Consider the following 22409-nt stretch of genomic DNA (forward strand, 5'->3'; position numbering starts at 1 on the left):
GTGAAGCTATCAAAGTCAAAGATTCAGAAGCTTTCAAACTATGAAAACTTAATTAACTATGAACATTGTTTTCTATTATCACAAAAAGGATATTTATAAACCAAAATTACAATGTATAATTTACATTCAGAATAACCCTATAATAAAAACTTTAACTAAAATCCTAGTCTATAAACTTCCTAGCAACCTCTAAATAAGATCTTAGAATATCTTTGAAACAATTAAAATGATGGCCTTAATTATTCATAGTAATCTCCGCAAATTATTCATAGTAATCTCCGCAAGTGTCTTTTTCCATAAGTATTTATTTGAATTTTTCCTATTTCTCCTAAAGTGGTCACTTGCAGCTTTGTGCATGGTTTTATTTAGACCTTATTACGTGCTGTGGTTTATTAATTACTAGACACTTTTCATTATTTTAGTCATGTCACAAGCTACAACTATAGCTACTAGGACTAACAAAATTTCAAACCTACTTTGGCACCTCTTGACACATTCTACTTACTCCCTTCTGTTATTATTTCCACTACCAACTGCCTAGGGCTAATTCAGGAAACTTACAAAAATAATTATTACAACTGTTTTGAAATCCGATTCTTAATTACCACTTTACTTTTACCAGGATATGATTATCAGAAAAAAAAAGTTAGACAAATCTCCAGAACTGGAGAACGTATACTCATGTGAGGCAGTAGCTCAAACAGCTGATATTCTTATCTTACCCGATTTTATCAGGTTCTGCATGACATGAAAGGGGACACCAATAATGTCAAATATACCCAATATTGCTAACTGAAACTCAATAGCAAGATTCCCACCACCCCCACCACCCACCCCAGAGAATCCCGTCTTTCCAGTGGCAAACAAGGGTCTTTAGCCCTAAATAGCATTCCATGGAGCCATAGTTCTGGCCTGGATGAAAGGAATATATGACAGTCACATCTTATTGGCAAGATCATGATCTAGTGTTTTATACTAGGTTGGCATTGCTGAGGGAAATAGGAATCCATTCGTTTTCTGACATATAGAAAACAGTAGACCACTTTTTCACTTCCTGCAGAGCATGGGCTTATGAAAGAGAGAGTTTCTAATTCCTTTGAAAAGGGAACGGGGCCGGACACAAAAGTAGCCTGTCATTATGTTCTCCTTGCAAAAAAAGGAGAGGAGCACAATGATCTGTCAGGAGGGCAGGTAATAGTGACAACTGTGATTAAGTAAAAATGTTTACAGACGTATAACATTAGTCAGTTTAGCTGTATCAGTCACTTATGATGATTGGACTAGATGAAATATACATTGAAGCATATATATTATGTAAATATGTCTTAACAGAGGTTTTCATTTCCCGAGCAGCCCACACTGTGTCTTCCCATCTCATCCACCCTCATCCCTCCCCTGGTCCTTATGGGAGCTTCCTACTGGTCTTGTTCACTTTTCTGCAGTACAAAATTACCTCTGACCGGGGCTGGCACTCTTCTCCAAGACTGCCACCATGCCTGTTCCATGAATGAGCCTGGAAGGAGCTGCTGTACCAACGGTGTGGCCAGAGAACTCCTCCTGTAGGTATACAAGCCATCAGCCCTGTGACACAGCCCACCTACCATCAGCCCAACGACATCCTGATTCCAAGGATTTCAGCCCAGCAGGAGCCACTGCTTCCAACTTAGAGGCTTGAGACCAAACATTTTTATTGTCAGGGGAAAAAAGTCCCCAACAGCTGAGTTTCACCTGCACAGTTCTTAAAGTGAAGTCAGAGAGGCTTTTAGAAGGACTCCCACCATGAACAATGAATATCCTTGTGTATAACTAAACAAAAACAATGGCAAGACTTGTGCAAGTAAAGAGTGTTTCACTGAAGGAAAACTTGGGGGGAAAGAAGAGGAACAATTAAGAGACCAAAAAAGAAAACAAAGGAAAACAAATGAGAACAACAAAAAAAGATCAACAGGAACTTGTAGAGGAAGTCCTAACCAACATAGCATGTAGACTCAGTCCCAGACTTCTAGCTTATACTTCCAGGTGGGTCATTAGTTTCCTGGGTGATCTCTGCATTTCTATTAACACTTTACCTACCTCCAGAAGGGACTACTGTACAATCAGTCAATAGAGTAGTCCTGCTGCCAAATACATGTAAAGGTCCATTTCTCAGGAAAGATGAATTTATACTTAAAGAGCATCCATTACTATAGAAGCTACATGCTTTAACAGTCTATCACCAAATAGCATAAAACTAATAACACCATGTCCTTTTTTTTTTTTACCTCAAATTCTAACAGCACCTCTAATAGCTTTGAGTATTAATACAGCCTTCTCTGTAATATCCAAAAGGAGTTTCAAAAATTCTTGATTTAATTTGAATGCCCCAGGTGAAGATCTAATTCTTACCAGATTAAAGTAGGTATTTATTACCATTACAATATTATATTATTCTTTAACTTTGTTTCTACTCAGAGAGGGTACAACATTTTGCCTATCTAGATAGACTTCCATCTCCTGAACCTTTTAATAACAGAAGTGGTTATGCCTGCACCACCTTGATCTATTCGTCTTTTTGGGGGGAAAGAATATTTTAGAGACACAAATTGAACACATTTTTAGTTGCTGTACATATTGATGGTTAAAGACAGTACAAACTCAAAAGGAATTCCTGCTTCTTAAGGGTCCTACAGTCACAGAATAAAGACGTGCCCTTGGAAAAAATTCACTTTGGAGAGTTCCTATTCCTAGGGAAACATTGGAGAGTTCCTATTCTAGGGCAACATTTTACAACACAATGTTGGTAAGATTTTAATAGGAAACTTAGAATGTATAACATGTTTTATATTCATATATTAGTTAAAGATAAGAGTTTGGGTGGGGTTTTGTTTTTTGTTTGTTTCTGAATGATTACATATTTGTTAAAGCAATAGGCTTTTTTTTTTTTTTTAATTTAGGACAAAAGCATGGCAGCATTGGACAACACAATGTAGTATAAATGGTTATCTAGGTTACCTCACCCTAATTCTATCCAGCAAAATATCTAGTACACTAGTGGATAATAGTGAGACCAAGGCAAGTTTATACTGTTTATAGCACACACCAGTCATGCAATGGCCTCTACAAGGCTCATGCCACCAGGCTCATGCTTGTAACAGATATATAAGCCATTAAGTAATTATCCACAGCATGCACTAGAAGTTTTATTACAGTAACATCAAAGAGGAAAACAATTAACTAATGGTTTTATTCACGCTTTTAAAATCTCCAAAACCTATTCTGAGCTTGCACATCCTGAAATGGATTACCAAGGTCTCAATATAAGTCCCCTCTCCCAGAGTACAGCATTTCTAACAATAAAATAAAAATTTGTCCGGTACTCAAGTAAATGTTGTTCAACATTACTACTTATACAAATACTTGCAAAGATGCACACAATTTAAGTATATAATTTGATGTGTATAAAAAGCATATCTAAAAAACAAAAGCATAGATGAGAACAGTATATACAAGAACACAGATAACATCTTCATCACAGTCCATGAGAGATACCGATGGCATAATAGTCTTTCCCCACTCCATTACACGTTGCTTCCAATATTCTCTCCCACCTTTCTTTCCTGATGTGCACAAGTGAAAACTATTCTCAAATAAGCTCCAAACTAGAAAATATAAGGCCATTTGGTGAAAAGGATTTAAAGCTAGAATGGATCTAAAATTTCCTTTTACTTAAACATATGTCTATAAATATGTAAGTACAATTCATTTCATTAAGTGCAAACATGAAAACTGACCTTTATCATAGATCCAAATCCTATAAAAATAAACTCCAAGTTAATTATTTCCTTATGCTGAAATTCTGTAGTCTTGAAACAGCCTGAAATAAGTAGGCCTAAGAAATCTTGTTAAATCACATTTATAACAGTTTCAATGCTTTTCCTCTTCTCTTAAGAACATAAAATTAAACTTTCTCTTCTTCAATATGATTCTTTTCGTTTTAGTTAAGCAAATTTGTCTAAAAATGGATCCTCAAAACTATGGAGGCCGGGCAGGAAGGAGAAATGGTCAAAGTCTCCAGGAAATAGTTCAGCACCATCAAGAGAACCATCCAGCTGGTTAGGGACCCCATAAACAATGTTGAAAGGGGGTTCAGCTTTATCTTATTCCATAAGAATCTTCCTATCTCTAAACAGATTATGGAGAAGAATGAAAGCAGGATTCTGATGGGTTTATATGTTCTTGAGTTCATAACAGCTGCTATAAAAACTAAAACCAATTTGCTTTGCTTTCAATCCTAATTATAGTTTCTTAAAATCCTAACTAATAAAGCATAGTCTGAAGGAAAAATAAAAGATCTATAAAATGCTGAAATTGAGATCTGATAACTACAAGCTTTCATTTGCACAAAATATCAAGGTGTGTATAAACAACTCAGCTACTTTCTACACTCATTTAAATACACTAATCAACAATGGCATGAGTCTCTATTGTTAGTCTGTTAGATGAACTGACTTGAGTGCCTTATTTTTAAAAACAGAAATTAGGAAAAGCAATCAAATGGAGGAAGCACAAAGAACCAGAATATCAAGGTAGGAGGTACAAAATAAATTACAATTTGGTTTTAGGAAAATCTAATTCTTAAACAATGGACACATGATAGAAGCACAGGTATACTGTAACTAATGCAGATATTTGTATCAAGTTATTTCCCAAGCATTTCTGCACCACATTTGGAAGTGAGATATGTGAGTATGTGTGATACCTACTTAAAATAGAAAACTTATCATTATTAGTAATATAAAGTTAATGCTGAATGATGAAATGTAAAGGTTTTATGCTTTAAACTATAGAATCTAGGTGTTTTTGAAAAGGGTCAACATTCTTTAGGAGGCAGAATGTCCAGATCTTGCTCCAAAAAGCAAGGACAATCCCAACGTATGCACAGAAACCTAAAGCACTCTGCATAGGTATTTATTTGGGGAAATTTTCTTTTACGGAAGACTACTGGGTCAATGGGCAGAAAGAAGGAAACAATCATTGCCAACCTAGAAAATGTGCTCACTAAGATCACAGCAAAAATACCACTGTACTTCTCACCATTCTGAACATGGCAGTGATACCTCTTCCTTTGGGTTTAACTAAAACTGTTTCTTCTATAACAAACTCTAGAGTGAATAAATATTTAGTGCTGTGGCTCTAGAAAAGCCTGACTTTCAATAGTTTCTCCACCATAGATTATTGCCAATTCACACCATAAAAGGGGCTCAGGTTCAGTTTTACAAGATGAAAAAGTTCTGGAGATCTGTTTCACAGCAGTGTGAATATACTCAACACTACTGAACTGTACACTTAAAAATGGTGAAGATAATAAAGGTTATGTTAGGTGCGGTGTGACCTTCATTTAAAAATTCCAAACATTAAAAAAAAACAACAACGGAGGGCTCAAGGTCCTTGAAAACACATTGTTTTTATTAAAAGACCTGTTGCAGGAAAAATTAGCTGACACTTTTACTAAGTAAAAACTAATTTCTGCCAATAACTGTCTTTAAAAACAAATACATGGTTACAAACAGAAATGCTAGTTTATATGCTTCTGAGACATTGGCAATGTGCTAGATTATGTGCCTACCGAAGGATTTAAATCAATTTCTACATCCAACTCAGATGTAGTTTTAATATTCTAGCCTTGTTTTCTAAAACTAAAAATCTAAAATGTGGGTTCACAGAATATTAACTATTCTTGCCTTAACTTCCTCCTTCAGTTCCACTCTTGGTGTTAAAATGACATAGTAGCAATTTTCCAAAGACGCTACAGAGAAGCTTTGAACTCTATACCAAAAACCCCTTAAAGAATGAGATGATTATTCCATGTTGTTCACCGTCTGCTTTATAGAGATTTTTGCCCAGGCTGGCCCGGAACAAGAAAAATTTACGCCACCTATTTTAGGAATGTGAAAGTGTCAGTGACTCAATGAGCTGAAGCAACGGCATCCCTAGATTCCTTAATTTTTTGTGAATAGTTTAATGCTTTGAAAAAAATAAAACCGCTTTATCTGTATAAATCCCTTTAGGAAAGTAATACTTCCCTTATTGGCTAGTTCCTGAATGAATATCGTTCTATATGCGGTTACAAGAATTAGCAATTAAAAACTGGACCAGTCTCACTAACTTCACTTTTCACTTATAATCTTTTTTTTTTCTTACCAAATGTCACCTCTCCAGTTCCACTCTTGTCAAACAACTGGAAAGCCACTATGAACATGGAATCTGGAGCACATAAAACAGATTCAAAAGCCAAAAACTCTTGATAGGAGATCAATCTAGAATAAAATATAAACTGTTATTGGTTAGTAAAGCAAGGGGAAAACATGAGGCATTTAACCTGCCTTTCCTATATAAACTGTAGCTCCAGGTAACCAAATAATTAATGAAAGGAAGTTTCTCTTTATAGAGGTATTTCAGGTAATAAAGGAAGAAAGAGAAAGAAGAAATGATAGAATATTATCTTTTTGTAAACTCCTATCGAATTAATAGAACTGGGCAATAATCAATAGCCCCTAATATCACAAAGAGAGAGAGAACTAAACCAAAAATAATTAAACCTGAATCTGAACAAGTCTGCAGATCAGATTTTCTCAACCTTAACACTCAATAGTGCCATTTTAAGCTGAACAATGCTTTGTTGTGGGAATCTCCTGTGCATCTGTGTCATGTCTAGCAGCATCCCTGGCCTCTATGCACTAGATGCCAATAGCACTAACCATGTTGAGAATCACTGCTCTAGATATAATCAACAATTTACAGGAAATACAAAGGAGCAAGGATCGTGTTGAACATTGTCACAGGAACACAAACAGCAAAAATGCAGACTATAGGAAACTATAAGGTGAACATTCTGTAGTGAAAAAAAAACTTTTAAAGAAGATATGGAGGAGAGTCTTTTCAAAAATCTAAGGGATACAGCAATTAGTTATAAGATACAGATCTTATTTAGATTCCTATTGAAGTAAAAAAATAATACTAGTTTATAAGAAAATCAGGAAATGAAAATACTTGATGATATTAAGAAATTAATGTTAATGTTTTTGAGAAGTTTTTTTGTTTTGTTTTTCGTAATTTTTCTTATCTTTGAGAGGTACACACTGAAATATTTATAGATGAGATATGTCATCTGGAATTTGCTTCAAAACAATCTAGGGAATGGAGGAATGGGTGGGAGTATAAATAAAACAAATTTAATAATTATCTTATTAAGATAATTATTGAATGTGGGTGATAAGTATATTGAATTCACTACACTATTCTGTTTAAAACATGTTTGAAATGTCGATAAAAAAAAATTTAAAGGAAAATTTTCAAACAAAGAGAGAGAAACTAAAGCTTATTGAGTCCTATAATACACAGGGTTGTAATATTAGCCAGGGGCCAAAATTACAGTGAAATTGCTTTCAATGATCTTATGGAGCTGGCATATGCTAGTTTAGAGTCATCATCCAGAGCAAGCTAGCTGCAAAGATTCTATACTATGTTGCTACTACTGGTAAGTGACTAGCATTATAAAAATCCGTATGTATACCCTATATCTCAGCTGAAGGAACAGCACTAATCCTTAATGCGGCTTCTAGGCCCAAAGGATCTGACCTCTGCATACCCTCCCCTTGCTCTCTGCACTCTAGCCCACTCATTCTCGGCTCCTAGAACAATCCACGTTCCTTCCACTCAGGGCCATCGCTCAGCAATTCATTTTCCTTGGAATAATCTCACTAACTCCAAATTTTTGCCCATTTAATTTGTACCCAATCTTTACATAGCTCAGCTTAAATATCATTTCCTCAAGAGAATCAACTAAGAGTCCCAGATGACTTCACATTCCCCTCACACACTAACAGGAGCCCTCTTTTTTGTGCCCCTTGGAAAATTCTCAAAATAATAATGTAACTCACAGTTTAAAGTCTTATTCCCCACCATAAGGTAGGCTTGTCAGAGAACACAGGCTTGATTCAGGGTAGGAACTCGTAAATATTCTCGCATAAACTCAATTTAGAATATATGACTTTTTAGAGTCACATTTCTCTACCCAGTATTAGGAAAATGACATTTTACATTTCATGTTCTGTCCCCATTTATCTAAGACATATTTTACATTCAATGTTACATTTCCTATTACTTAAAACACTCTGAAAAATGTTTAAATTACACAAGTTACATTATATCCAAAGCAATAATGTATATTATGCCTTTGCCCTTTATGGAGGGAAAGGCTTTGTGGTGGTGTTATTCAGGGCACTGAAGACTATACCCTCACTCTGCACATGCTGAAGAATCCCTGATGACAAGCCTGGGTGCCTAATGAGCCCTGAGAGTACGAGCTAATAACCAAAACTGTTTATCAGGCCACAAGTCATAATACACCTTATACATTGGTATACTACTAAAAAATAGAGTAAAACTCGAAAGTGTGGTTATCATTACACAAATTTTTGGGTAGTGAAAACAAATGAAGTTATATCAAGTAACATCACCATCCACACACTCCTAAAAAGCAATGAGTAATATGTGGTATTAAACTCTGAACAAAACTAAACACTAAAGATCAATGGTATGGTATGGTCTGAAAGTATGAGAATGTATAACACAAAAACAGTGGTGATCTAGGGGAGGCATTAAAGAAGACCTTCGCTTCATTAAATATTTCTGAAATGTTTGAAATTTGTATAATGAAAAATTAGAATTATTTCTTCTGATTACAAGAGTAATTTTTAAAATAAAAAAAGTAACTAGGCTGATTATGGTTTTAAAAAAATAACATCTTGTTTTTTCCAAAACAAGTCTCTGGAATTAGACATCAAAAATACAATCACCCTGAAATATAGAATATGTAGCTTTAAAACACATTTCATGCTCAGTAGTAAAACTTTCTATATTTATGAGAAGAGGTCAAAGACTTTTTCCAAACTAGCAAAGGTCATAAACTGTTAGCTGGCAGAGTGGATCTGGCTCACACATATGTTTTCTTTGGCATCAAAGTATTATTTTTTTTTTTTCAGTTACATTAGTTGCCAACATTAGGAAATCATAAGATTTCATATAAATATCCAGTGTTCTGATTTCTCTTGATACATTGTGAGCTTGGGCAACAGGTTTATGGTCTCAAGTAGCACCAGCCCCTGGAGTCAAGCCAAAGCTGCCTCTTTCAGAGACCAGGGCTCAGCAGTTATCTATACCTCGCACCTGTGGATCTGAGACTTGTTGAGTAAGTTTCCAACTAAGTAGCCCTATCTTTAAAATATACTCTATAGACTTTATTAAATGTCTACATTTTGTCTATCAGTATATCCATAAAGATAAATCACATATACATGCAGCTTTAGAGCCAGAGGGACTCTTAGAAAGTCTAAAGCAGTCAAATGATCTGCTCTAAAACACTCAGTAACCCAAAGACTCTCAACTCCTGCCTTGAACTCAGCGCACACCTCCCTGCTCCCCCTTGCCCAACTTAAAGTTGTAGTTGAGAAACAGAAGGGTACTGTTATCTACAGTAAGTAGATCATTACAAGAGGTATTGGGGAAATACTTGGCGAACCCTCAATACTCAGAGTTGTTATACAGGGTGATTTATTTGAAGAAAGAAAAGTCAATTAAGAAACACAAAAGCATCAACAACTTAAAAATAAGTCACTTAATATTATTTGACCTTAAAAAGAAATGAAATGCTAGCACGTGCTGCAACATGGATGAATCTTGAAAACATTATGCTAAGTGATATAAGCCATACATAAAAGGACAAGTATTATTCCAATTTTGGAATAATTCTAGAATACCTAGAATAGTCAGATTAATAAGACAGAAGTACAATTGTGGTTACCAGGGACTGGATGTTGAGGAAGAATGTGGACTCACTGTTTAATGGGTATGGATTTTTAGTGTGGGAAGATGAAAAAGTCCTGGAGATGGATGTTGATGATGGCAGTACAACAATGCGAATGCACTAATGCCACCGAACTGTACACTTAAAAATGGTTTAAAGTGGTAACTTTTATGTTATATATATTTTAACACAGTAAAAATAAACAAGTCACCTGAGATTGCCCAGGTGTATGCATTTGTCAAAACTCAGCGAATGCACCTTTAAGATTTATATTTTTTCACTGTGTGTAAATTTTACCTCTTTAAGAAAAAACCCAAAACAAATATTGAAATCCAGTTATTAATATTCATGCTGAAATATTTACAAAGTGTATCAACACCTGCAATTTACTTTAAAGTGTATCAAAAACTAAGATAGGTTGATTGAAAGATGGAGGGATAGACACATGAAAAAAGATGTATATAGAAAGGTATTAATAGTAGAATATTTGGGTATTAATTGCAAAATTCTTTCAACTTTCCAGAATGTTTGAAATTTTTCATAATAAAATATTGGGAAGAAATGGGGTGGAAAGGCCACATAGTCTCTCTGACAATGCTCCCACAGCCTAAAAATACCTAATAATGTAACGATACTTTCAGAAAGCAAGAAATAATCTACTTATCTGCTAACAAAGAAAACATGTTCCAAAATTATTTTTAAAGCTCTTTTCTCTTTATCTTGCCATGGATTCCTCTATCATTAGAAAGACGTGATCAAGACTTTGGCAGAAAAAGTGCAAGCCACTAACGCTGGAGTGAAAAAAACTCTGCTTAGTTCATACCGTAATAGTTAGTTTCCCTTTGATGAGGATGCCATACTTGCTATTTGACATTTTACAAAGAACATATATAATTTTATAACTTTTAAATAATATATTTTATGATTTGATATGTTTTTATATTTATCTAAAGTTTGTTTTTAATTTACTGAATGAAAACTAATAAAATTTCAAAATATTAATGTTATTTTTGCAATTTTTGAAATAACCAAGATTTCTGCATAAAAGGTTCTTCTATATACATATGGAATATTAAAGGAAAACACTCATGAAAAAGTAAAAGAGAAGAAAACTATAGTTTTCCACATTATAGGAGAATAGAACCTCCAGGTGAAATTCTGACTAGAGCTAAATATAGAAACTATGGTTCTAGAAGTTACAGTTTCAAACAAGCAACTGCCTAAACATTTTAGAGTAGATCACACAATAATAGTCCCTGAGATTTGCCTTCAATGCATAAAATCGTTTTGCTTTTAATTGTACAACCAGAATGTCAAAGTTTTAGCCATAATCTCACAAATACTGTTTGGCTAGTGGCTTTACTTTTAGACAAGCCATCAGTCTATTTATACCACACACTGCTCCTTCTACATGGCTCTCCACAGCAAGTACCTGCATCAAAACACTCCTGCTTATTTCACTATCTGTTGGAGGAAAGGGAGTGGGAAAGAAGAGGAAGGCGGGCAGTTTACAAACCAAGAAAACATGGGGCAGTGGGTGAGAGGGCCAGAGCATAAAAGAGCATGGCACTGACCACTCCTAAATCCGCTTTTCCCACATACTTAACCAAATCACTTAAACTTGTCTACACTGGTTCTATTAATTCCAATTTGGTCTTGGGTGATTATAAACAATATGTGGCGCTATTTCGAGTTACATACCTATAGAGCTCATCATCAAAAACCTACAATAGTATCAAAGAATACCTCCAAGGGCTGAAAAAAAAATGTACCAACTGAACTATTCTAACCTTCTATCACTGCCCTGGGTAAGGGGTGGGAAACAGAGAGAGGGAAAAAAGAGAATATCTTTGTTCATAGTGATTACAAAAAGGAAAATGGACCAAAAATTAAGAGAACTAATTTTGTTATTGGGATAGTCAATCAACTTCTCCAGGTCTCATTTTCCTTAAATATTAAATGAGGAAGGGTTGACTACTTGGAATAAGATAAACATTACCAAAGCCTTTGATTCTCTTGAATTAAAAGTATTAAAGAATCTTTAACAATGACACCTAACCTTTTTGAAGTCAAAGATCCTTCTGAAAACCTGAGATTTCTCCACAGAAAAATGCAACTACAGATTTACTCATTTCATATTATATTTCAGCAAGTTCAGGAATCTCTAAAGACTATCCATGAAAAAGAAGAGGTTAAGGATCCCCATATTTCCAGAAAAGTCCACTTTTTTTTATTTTAGAAATAATCTGTTTCATAAACTTATCATTTTTATGACCTAACTATGAATCAATTTCCTACCCAATCCCAACCTGACTCATTCCAAGGAGAGAGAAAAAAAGGAAGTTTAAGATGTTTTTATAATTTGAAATAGAACATATTTACCTTTTAAAAAGAAAGACAAGTTATTTTAAGTAAACACTATTCAACATTACTAGATTCTTTACTAGCCAAAACCCATTTTTGATCTAGTCTATACTGGCAACTTACATCCTTGTTTCCACTTGACCACACTTTTAACAAAGCAGCTAAGTCTGAGAGAACCACATGAATTAAGCTTTGAAAATGATACACCACTGAGATGGACCAGATGGTCACAAAAGAAAGCATCTGAAAAGATATGGATACTCTGAAAACAGGTCTCAACCCAAATTAATAACAATAAATATTCATTTCTAAAAGAACTAAATGTATATGCCACTTTTAATAATTTCGAAGAAGGAATTCTGATTAAATATAAATTTCATATGCCTTAGTGTCTAATCACTATTGAGACCCAATGACTAAATGGTTCACAGTAACTTATCAGCTAATTTTACTTTTTTTTGTATACATAAAATGTATAAAAAGTTCCCCAATATTTGCCACTGATAAATTTACAGAAATTCTTTCCAAGATATAGAACAATCATAGTAAATTTCAGGTACTGTTCTAGATTCTGCAGGAAAATACAGAGGAATACAATACTAACCCTGAACTCAAAGAACATAGATACCAACATTTCTACTTGAACTATTACAATAGCCTCCTAAACAGACTTCACTGCTTGGAAGTCTTGTGCTATGTCAACCTACCATTTTTCTAAACTCTCATCATATTTGTGGTAATGCCAAAGACTTGGAGGCCTGGCAATGTAGCTTGGAACTCGCAACACAAGACAAAATTTTCTTTATGAATCATACAAATATTCCACTTGCTCCATAAAACAGTCATATGTGATTTTGATTTAAAAATGGTATGTTTTCTGTCCTTGAATTGAGTAAATTGACACTCTAGTAAGATGCACCTTATTATTTCTGTGACTGCACTATACACTGCCAGGCTAAAAATATCTCCACAACTGAGAGTCAAAAGCCTACAAGATACAGTCAAAGCCTAGCACACAAATACCCAGATCCACTCTAACCACAATTCCAACAGCGATAAAGCAACGTCACAGCCACACGAAAGTACATATAACATCACTCCTCACTATCACTCCCCCAAAACACATACACATATGCCTCTTGGTGTTTCAAGCCACTGCTGCTCCCTTTCCTGGAACTCTCCTCCCTACTTGTCCAACCACCAGCAAGCTCCTATTCATCTTACCAGATTTCACTCAAGCTTTGCCTCTTCTATGATGCTGTCCTGACCAAAATAGAGTTAACTAGGCTGTCTTAGATGTCCTTTCTTATACTTCTACTATAGCACCTTATCCCCCAAATATTACTCTTTTTCTTTGTATACTCATCTCTATCTCACTAGGCCATGAGCTTCTTCTTAAGACCAGGAACCCCATTTTATCCACGTTTGTATCTCTAAGGCCCAACAGGACTTGGCAAATGGTGGTTGTTCAACACATGCTTATTGAATAAATGAGACAGATAAATGAATAAATATCACTCTCTAAATTCTTCCCTGATGTATTTTTTTTCATAGCACTTATAACTTCCTCAGGTTATAATTTATTTTTAAATTTGTTTATTGTTTTTGTGTGATTTATTCGCTGATATAATTCTAGCACTTAGAATAGTGCCTAAACATAGAAGGTATTCAATATTGAATGAATGAATGAAATACACTCACTTAGTTTTGGCAAACCATTCTGCTCAGATTATTCAATATAAAATATGGCTTGTCACATGCAATATTTTTCAAAAGAAAAAAAGAAATGCCATTATCATTATCTTTGACAATGTCGGTAAATAATACTATTTTTATAAACTTCTAAGAAAATATATGGTTTGTAAATTTAAAATTCCAGATGGCCACAGGTAAACTTATAGTGTCTTTATTTTTTAATTAGATATAGCAGAACATTCGTTTTCAAAAAAACATATAAAGGTTCTCACCCATCCTTGGTTTGATCGGCTACTCCTGCCAAGAGCTGCACAATCTTCGGATTGCTATTTGGATCATTATACAGTCCAAGATAGCGCTGGACGAAATCTTCCGGGGTCATGTAATGTTCTCCATCAACCTCAGTACTGGCATACTAAAAAATAAATAATGTATACTTAAGATTTAAAATTAGTCAATATTATTGTGTAGCCAACAAATGTTTTGTGAATGTGTAATTTAAAGGCCAGTATCAAAATAAGAATAATAAATGCAGAATTTTTTCCTGCAATAGTGAAAAAACAAACACCCAGAGCTTGATTTAAGAACATTGGTAAAGTACTGACACATGCCACAACATGGATCAACCTTGAAATCATTATAAGTTAAAGAGGCCAGACACAAAAGGCCATGTATTGTATGATCCTGTTTACAGAAATGTTCACAATAGGCAAATCCATAGCAACAGAAAGAAGGGTAGATGCAAGGAGATGGAAGAAGGGAGATGGGAATGAGGAGTAACTGCTTTAACATGTATGGGATTTCCCTTTTTGGGTGTGATAATAAAGTTCTGAAATTCTATAGTGGTGAAGGTTGCATAACATTGTTAACATATTGAAAAACACTGAATTGTGTACCTTAAAATGATTAAAATTGTGAATTTTATGTTACTTTAATTAACTTAATTTAATGTTACTTAAATTAATTTAATTTACATGGAGACTTTCATTAAAATTAAAAATATATATATATATACATATGTAAGAGATATTAGAAAGATGAAGAAAGATGAAAGGGCAGCCAAAATGACCAAAACCTGAAAGTGAGAAGATAACATCTGTAGACTCCCAGAGGCTTCCTGCTTTAATAATCTGCCAATCCTTAAAAGTGAAATGAATGAGAAAAGCATAACGAACAAGAACTTTCATCATAGGTTTTCATTCCAAGTTCCATGGCGATAAAGCAACGTGGCGTTGTATCATCAAAAAAAAAAAGAAACAAATAAATATATTGTCTTTTATATTGATAATTTTTTAAATAAAATAATACCTGCTTATCAAATAAATGCCTCATTATTTTGAGGGTTTTATGTACCATGGCATGACCAAATAATAAAAGCCAAAGCCCTCCTCTCTGTGTTGAAGCTAATCAATTTAGCTACTTCAGTCAACTATCAAAGTAGGAACGTCAGAAAATTTTCCAGAATTGAAGCATATAAGGGCCCACTAAGTGCCAAGCAGAATAACTTAAAACAAAAACCCACACCAGGACTTGGCTCATCATCATAAAATTACAGAACATCAGAATTAAGAGAAAAATCTTAAAAGTTTTTAGAAAGAAAAACAGGTTACAATTAAGAATTATGAATCATGGGCATCATGCTCCTCAACAGAAACATTGGAAGCTTGAAGGCAATGCAATAATCTTAAAATATCTAAGAGAGATGATTTCTAACCTAGAATTCTAAACTGAGCCAAACTTTCGATCAAGGGTAAGTTAAAAGCACTTTGAGATGTCTACATTCTCAAAACTTTTTTCTCCCTTCATGTGCCCTTTCTCAGGAAGCTGTAGGAGAATTTGCTCCATTAAAAAGAAGGCATGAACCAAGAAAGATGTGGGATTTAGGAAACAGAAGATCCAACTCGGGAAAATGGCCAAGGGAAATCCCAGGACAACAATTGTGCTGCAGGCCTCCAGAGTGCCCAGTCCTGGCTGGGGCAGACAGAGGCCTCCAAGAAGAAAAGCCACTAGGGAAAATGAAATGTCTTGGCTCTACCACAAACTCATTGAGAGTCCTTCGATGTCTCCGTTCTCTTCCCAGGCCTCTAGATATATCACACATCTATAAAATGAAGACTAAACAATCTTTGATGCTTCAAAACAACAGGTATGCAAACATAGGATAAAAAAATAAAGTGTATGGTATTGATACTCATAGTGAATGGATTCTACCAATTCCTGTCAATTGCTTGTTTTTCCTCATTCTTCAATGCAAGGCATAATCTGACATGTTTTACCAAGATCACAATACTACCAAATTTAGAACAGGCAGGAGTGGGGAAAGGCACAACATTACAAGTCACTGCTGTAACAGGAAAGAGGGATCAACACAAGAAAGTCCAAAAATAGAATTTAAAGAGGCTGACAAGTCAACCACTAACTAGAATATGAGTGCCAAATATGATGAAAAATAAACTGTAGGAACTGAAAAAGAGTGGTTCATTCTAAGAATTGGTGAGATGAGGTTGGGAGGAGAAAAGAGAAAATAACGTTCAGAATAGGCCTTCAAAATAAAATTCAATTTTAACTACAAATCGAGAGAAAGGGCATTTTAGGCTAAAACATAAAAATCAAAGTGAACAAATATAGAAATAATTTTTTTCTCTTTTTGGCAGAGAGGAGTTAGTTGGAGAAAGAAATGATAATAAAGAGAGAGTATACAAAGACATGGAGAAGGCAAAGCTAAAAAGGCAATTTGAGACGGATGGTGGAAGACTGAATACTAACTGGGCCATGGGATCCTATTAAAAATTTTAGGGGAGGAGAGAGGAACAGTATCTGACCTTTGCTCTCCCAGGTGGCAATGTGAAAGATGGACTGGAGAAGAAAACTGATGAGGGGCAGGGAGACCAGGTAGTGGCTATTGCAAAGATCCAGGTGAAAGAGACAGAGGCTGAACCAAGGCAATCGGAGTGCGAATTAAAAAACAACGGGTACATTCACCCATTGTTAATGGCTTTTTATTTTACATGATTTTAATAGCGTTACATTTATACCATTCAAAATTCAAAAGGTACAACAGGAAATACAGTGAAAGTCTTCCTCCCACGTCTTGTCCCCATTCAATTCCCCACTCCAGAGGCAGTTTCTTGTATATCCTTTCAAAAATGTTTTATACATAAACAAATAAGTTATATATACATGAGAGAGATATATATTATATATACATGCTTATATACATATATACACACAAATATGTGTGTATGACTATTCTTTCCATTTCTCTTTTACACAAATGATAACATTCTATTTACACTGGTCTGTATATCTTGCTTTTTTCAAATTCAGTCCTTCTGAAAAGCAATTCAGCTATATGTACATACACACAAATATACATAAATATCATATATAGAGAGCCATAAAAATGCTCACATCCTTTGACAAGGAATCCTGGGCCTGAATCCTACGAAAACGTTAAAAGGAGGAAGAACTAAACACAAAATATAAAATAAGAAAATACAAGAGATGGGTTATGGTGATCTTTCTTCTCTCTACAATTGTTTTGAGTGTTGCTTTCTTTCTTGAACAGATGTAAATTTTCAAAAGAGAGGGAATATGAAAACATTTTAGTATTAACAAAATTTGGCAACTAATTGTCCCCCCAGCTTTTTTTTTTTTTTTTGCCACAGAATAGGCCTTCAAGATAAAATTCAATTTTATTTTAATACCTAATATCTGAATTTGACTGTCAGGACAACCACCATTACACAGAATATACACAAACACAGACTCACACACACTGAAAGTATACTGTACTTACTGAACCACCAGGATTTCATGACATTCTTGCCTTTAACACTATCAGAAAATAGAGCAGTCTTAGCACAAACCACCAAGGACACAGCAGCCAAAAAGGAAAACAAATGCTTTTGTTGACATGTACTGGAACAGGCTTTGCCGGTATCTGGGGTTATAAATGATGCCAGAGAATTACTTAGCCTGAGGTACTTTGCTAGTATTTTCCTCAACTCTCCTAGTCTATCTTAACTTAATTTTAACTGAAAGATGAAGTGTACAGCTCCGAGGGAAAAAAACAAGTCTTCTCATCCACAAGGAGTCACTACTTGACTTCTGCAGAAGACACTTAATTAACTCATTAAATTAGAGACAATTACTTGGCAATGTCAGTGAGCCTGTTGCCTGAACAGACAGAACAGAAGAGGTAGTTTAGAACTACAACTAGAATTTACTTGCAGTCATTCAAAGTGCTAAAATATTTTAGGTAGTATATTAACAAAGAAAAGCAGGTACTTTCAAATGGGTAATATAATTAAACCAAAAGTATTTTTTAAAATACTTTTTAAATAAGAATGACACATTTACTTTAAACAACTTCATTACTTTTAATGCTTCCCATTTCAATTGACTAGATAATATTTTAAACAGATTTTTTTTTAAGTAAACATGACCTATAGTAATACATAAGGCAAGAAATAAGAAAACCTTAAGTGGCCTTACTGAGACCTTCTCTTTCTGCTAATCAAAATGACTTGAATATTTACACTAAAAACAATAAAAACCAATTTAAAACAAAGTTTGGGTCTCCCAGGCTAGCAATTATGCTAAAAATGTAATATATTAGGTAACTTAGTAGTTTCATAATATCATTTCCATTTTGTTTCTGTTATTTCAAAGGGTAAACTAAAATAAATTTAACTTAAATTAACCAAAAATTATATCCATATTCCAAATAACTTTAGAGTTAATCATTTGCTATTTCAAAGGTGTCTCTCAAGCACTTGTACATTCCTTTTGGGCAAGAAGTCAAGGACACATGAAAGAGAGACAAGAAGTAGCTGACAGTATCTAAAAAAAAAAAAATAGGTAGTCTATTTTCTTTATCCAAACCCAATTCAAGTATTTGAATGTAAAAGCGCACACAGCTTTGACATTTCTGTAAATATTTAAATTTACATTGAGTATAATTCACATGTGCTTGAAAAAGCCTTGATATTCTGAAGCTTGAGAAATAAAATGGATCTTATGAGAGATTGGAATATATACATTTAATCCAAATTATGTGAATTTGGATTAAGATGACAAGGTTTCATATACAGATATATGTTGTATTTACACTGATCTCTAGCTACAAATGAAAAGATCATGTTATCTAGAAATGTTTTGCCTATCAAGCCAACAGATCAACATATTAAGGCCTCGCTTGACTGGAGTAAACTGGAGAGTAGTAACTCCTTTGCTGAATTTAACCTTAAGTGACCTTTAAAATGTATGTTACATATGTCACAGGTACCTAGAAAGCAGACTTTTACAAAGAATTTACACAGAACCCTAAATTTCCATTGAATAAGGAGAAAAATAAGTTAACTTAAAATTCAATCACATAAATGAGTAAAAAACCCAAATAGTCTAAATGATACAAATTATCTGGTTTAAATTAAAAAAAAAAAAGATCCTTTGATGTTTTATTTCTAAAAGATTTTTCAAAGATTATAAAGGAAAGTTCTGATTTGCTGTGACAGGAAAGCTGGTTGCTTTTTAAAAACTTTGCAGTATATCAAGATCAAGGTTGTCTTTTTAAATATGTACACTGAAACCAAGGTGATATATCTAGGGGCATTACTTTTTAAGCTAAAAGTATGCTAAAAATAAAATCTTTCAGGTTATTTTGCATTCAGTTAGAAGCATTTATGAAACACCAACTATGTGCTGGGCACTATGCCTGACACTAGGGATGCAGAGATTGATAAAACATTGTTCCTGTCTTCAAATGGCTCAGAGACGATGGCATAATGGACATCAAAACAAGAGTCAGAAAACACAGTCTAATCCCCTGTCCTGCTAACTAGTTGATATTTCTTGAGCAAAACACTCTGAGCCTCTTTAACAAGAAATAGCTGTCTCACTGTGAGGAAAAACATGAGATCCTGAACACTAAAATACTCAGAATTATAAAATACATGCATTTAAAGGTCACTTAAAATACATTGAAATAGTCATTCTAAAATGCTTAGAAATACAGACGAGCATAGGAACCCAGTTTCCTTCCTTGCTTTACTGAATTTTTCTGCCTTTGCCCAAACAGGAAGTTATTATTCTAACTCTTTATCTTTCCAAACCAAGGTTTCCTTGGGTTTTAGCTTCCACTATTCTCAAGTTTACCAAGAGACCAGTCCTGACTGGTCTAAGCTAGCTTCATCTCTGTTTATCCAATATGTGGCTGTAACATGAGTCAAAACAAACTGTTCCTCCATGACGTTGTTCCAAGCGAGATGAAATGACATTTTCAGATGTTAATGTACTTTCAATTTCAGTTACTCAAATGAAAACGTCACGAAGTTCAGTAACTACAGATATCACATACAGCATTTCCCATATAGAAAAATGAATTACATGAACAATGGATGAGGAAGACATGTACCAAGACAAAGTTCAGCATATGAAGCTAATCCTTTTCCTGTCCTTTGCTATTACTGCTCTTATTTCTAATGGAAGCCAAATTTAGTCAGGAATGTATGCCCTTTCACTACACTCTGCATAATGAGCAAAGACCACAGCAGATCTGACATACAAACCCTGTTACAATAGTACAATGTGGAATTCGTCGTCTATCATAAAAATGTTTTAATATTAAAAAAATGTAAATACATTTGGCCACACTAATTTTAATTTTAACGACTTTATTAATCACGTTAATTTTTTAAAACAAAGATTTTAATTAGTGATGCAAATTTTTTCTAATATTTACTAAAATCAACTATACATGCATTGGGAAAAGGCAGTTTTATACATCTAAGTTTAATTAGCACTTTCAGTTACATATTTCACATACAGTAGAAACAAAACATTCTATTTGATTTTGCAAAGAAATTTCCCATAAGACTGTCCTTCTAACTCAAATTGCTTCCATGAAATACTATGTGCTTATTTTTCTTTTTGCTTTAATATATGTATTTTTACTATCCCTTATAGCATGTCCTACTAAACAATGCAATTCCTAACACAGTGGGGAGCAACAAGACCCTTGTTAATCACTGAAATCAACTGAAGCAACCGTAATAAACTACGTCTACCAAAACAATTTCCTCCTCAAAATGACCAAAAACCTTGGAACTTAAATAACTCCAGAGAACTCAATAGCTAGAACTAGAATGCTTCTCAGGGCAGATTAAGTTGAATAATTAATTTACATTGTTCTTAAAATAAATATTTCAATCTCTTGGTCTAAGTAACCATGGGAACATACAAGAAGCATATATATTTATAAACCTGGGCAAATCATGTCTTTGACAATCAAGGTGCAGCTCCTAGCGGGATAGGATGCTTTAATGTTGGTAAGCCTTGATTAAATAAATACCAAGATTTCTGCCATAGAGAAAGGAGCTTTATCCTTGTAGGAAGCAGAAAATACTAAAAGATTTAAGAGACAAAGTAATCAAATGCAATGTATGAACCTGGATCTTGATTTTAAAAAAGCAACTTAAAATAATATATAGATACATATATAAAACAATCAGGGACATTTCAACACTGAATGGAAATCCATGTTATCAAGGAATATTTTTAGGTGTGATAATTGTATTGTGGTTTGTTGGTTTTTCAGTCATCATCTTTTAGAGATACATACTGAAGTATTTACGTATGCAGTAATATGATGTCTGGGAATTGCTCCAAAATAATCCAATGCAGCTGCAATACAGATGAAGCAAGATTAGCCATGATATTTGGTGAAGGTGAGTAACAGGTACATGGCAATTACACCATTTTCTCTCAATTCACATGTTTGAAATTGTCAATAATAAGTTTTTTAAAAGGCTACAGAAAAATTTAAAAATAAAAGGCTACAGGAAAATGAGATGATTCTATATGTACTGACATACCTGTATCTATAAACAATTTTAAGTAAAAAGGAAAAATTGTGTTAAAATACATAAAGCAAGTTTCTTTACTGTAACCTTGAGCAAGTTACTTAACTTTCTGGGGCTCAGTTTCCTCATCTATAAAATGGGAAAACTAATGGTACCTACCTTATAGAGTTGTTCTGAGGATTAAATATAATGATTTGTATAAGACTTAGAGTAGTACCTGAGACAAAACAGTGACTGAGTAACCAACAACTCAGTTCTAGAAGCCAAATAATGGCCATGGCACTGGTTTCAGTGAATGACGCTTCAGAAATTTCAGTAGTACAGTAAGTCCTCATTTAACACTAACAATAGGTTCTTGGAAATGCTGTGAAATGACATATAAAGAAACCAATCTTACCATAGGCTAGATGATATAAACAAAAGTTCCTATGGCATCTCATTAACATTATAATGAAACAGAATTGAGTGAAATGACATTATTCAAGGACTTGCTGTACTTGAGTAAAAAAGAGCTGGACAGAACAGGGATGACTTTTTAAGAAAATAAAATTACACACATACAGAGTGAATTATAAGTCTCTCTTTAAGGTCTGTGTCTTGGTATTTCAGAGCTTATGGTTGGACTATTATTCCTTTTCTGG

General features: G+C 34.1%; 1 protein-coding gene across 2 annotated transcripts in view; it reads right to left on the reverse strand.

Moving 5' to 3' along the window:
• The window catches only part of SLC25A12 (solute carrier family 25 member 12), a 75735-nt gene that overhangs the window by 45090 nt on the left and 8236 nt on the right, over window positions 1–22409 (reverse strand). Inside the window, exons 3-4 of one of the 2 annotated variants that reach the window (XM_039855934.1) lie at window positions 14176–14318; window positions 6181–6296 (exon numbers count right to left, since the gene is read on the reverse strand). In XM_039855934.1, the coding sequence (XP_039711868.1) occupies window positions 6181–6296; window positions 14176–14318 (259 nt within the window). The remainder of the gene's footprint in view (window positions 1–6180; window positions 6297–14175; window positions 14319–22409) is intronic. The other variant, XM_039855935.1, reaches the window with a different exon arrangement.

This window comes from Pteropus medius, unplaced genomic scaffold (genome assembly GCF_902729225.1).
Source record: "Pteropus medius unplaced genomic scaffold, Ma_sr-lr_union100, whole genome shotgun sequence".
NCBI lineage: Eukaryota > Metazoa > Chordata > Mammalia > Chiroptera > Pteropodidae > Pteropus > Pteropus medius.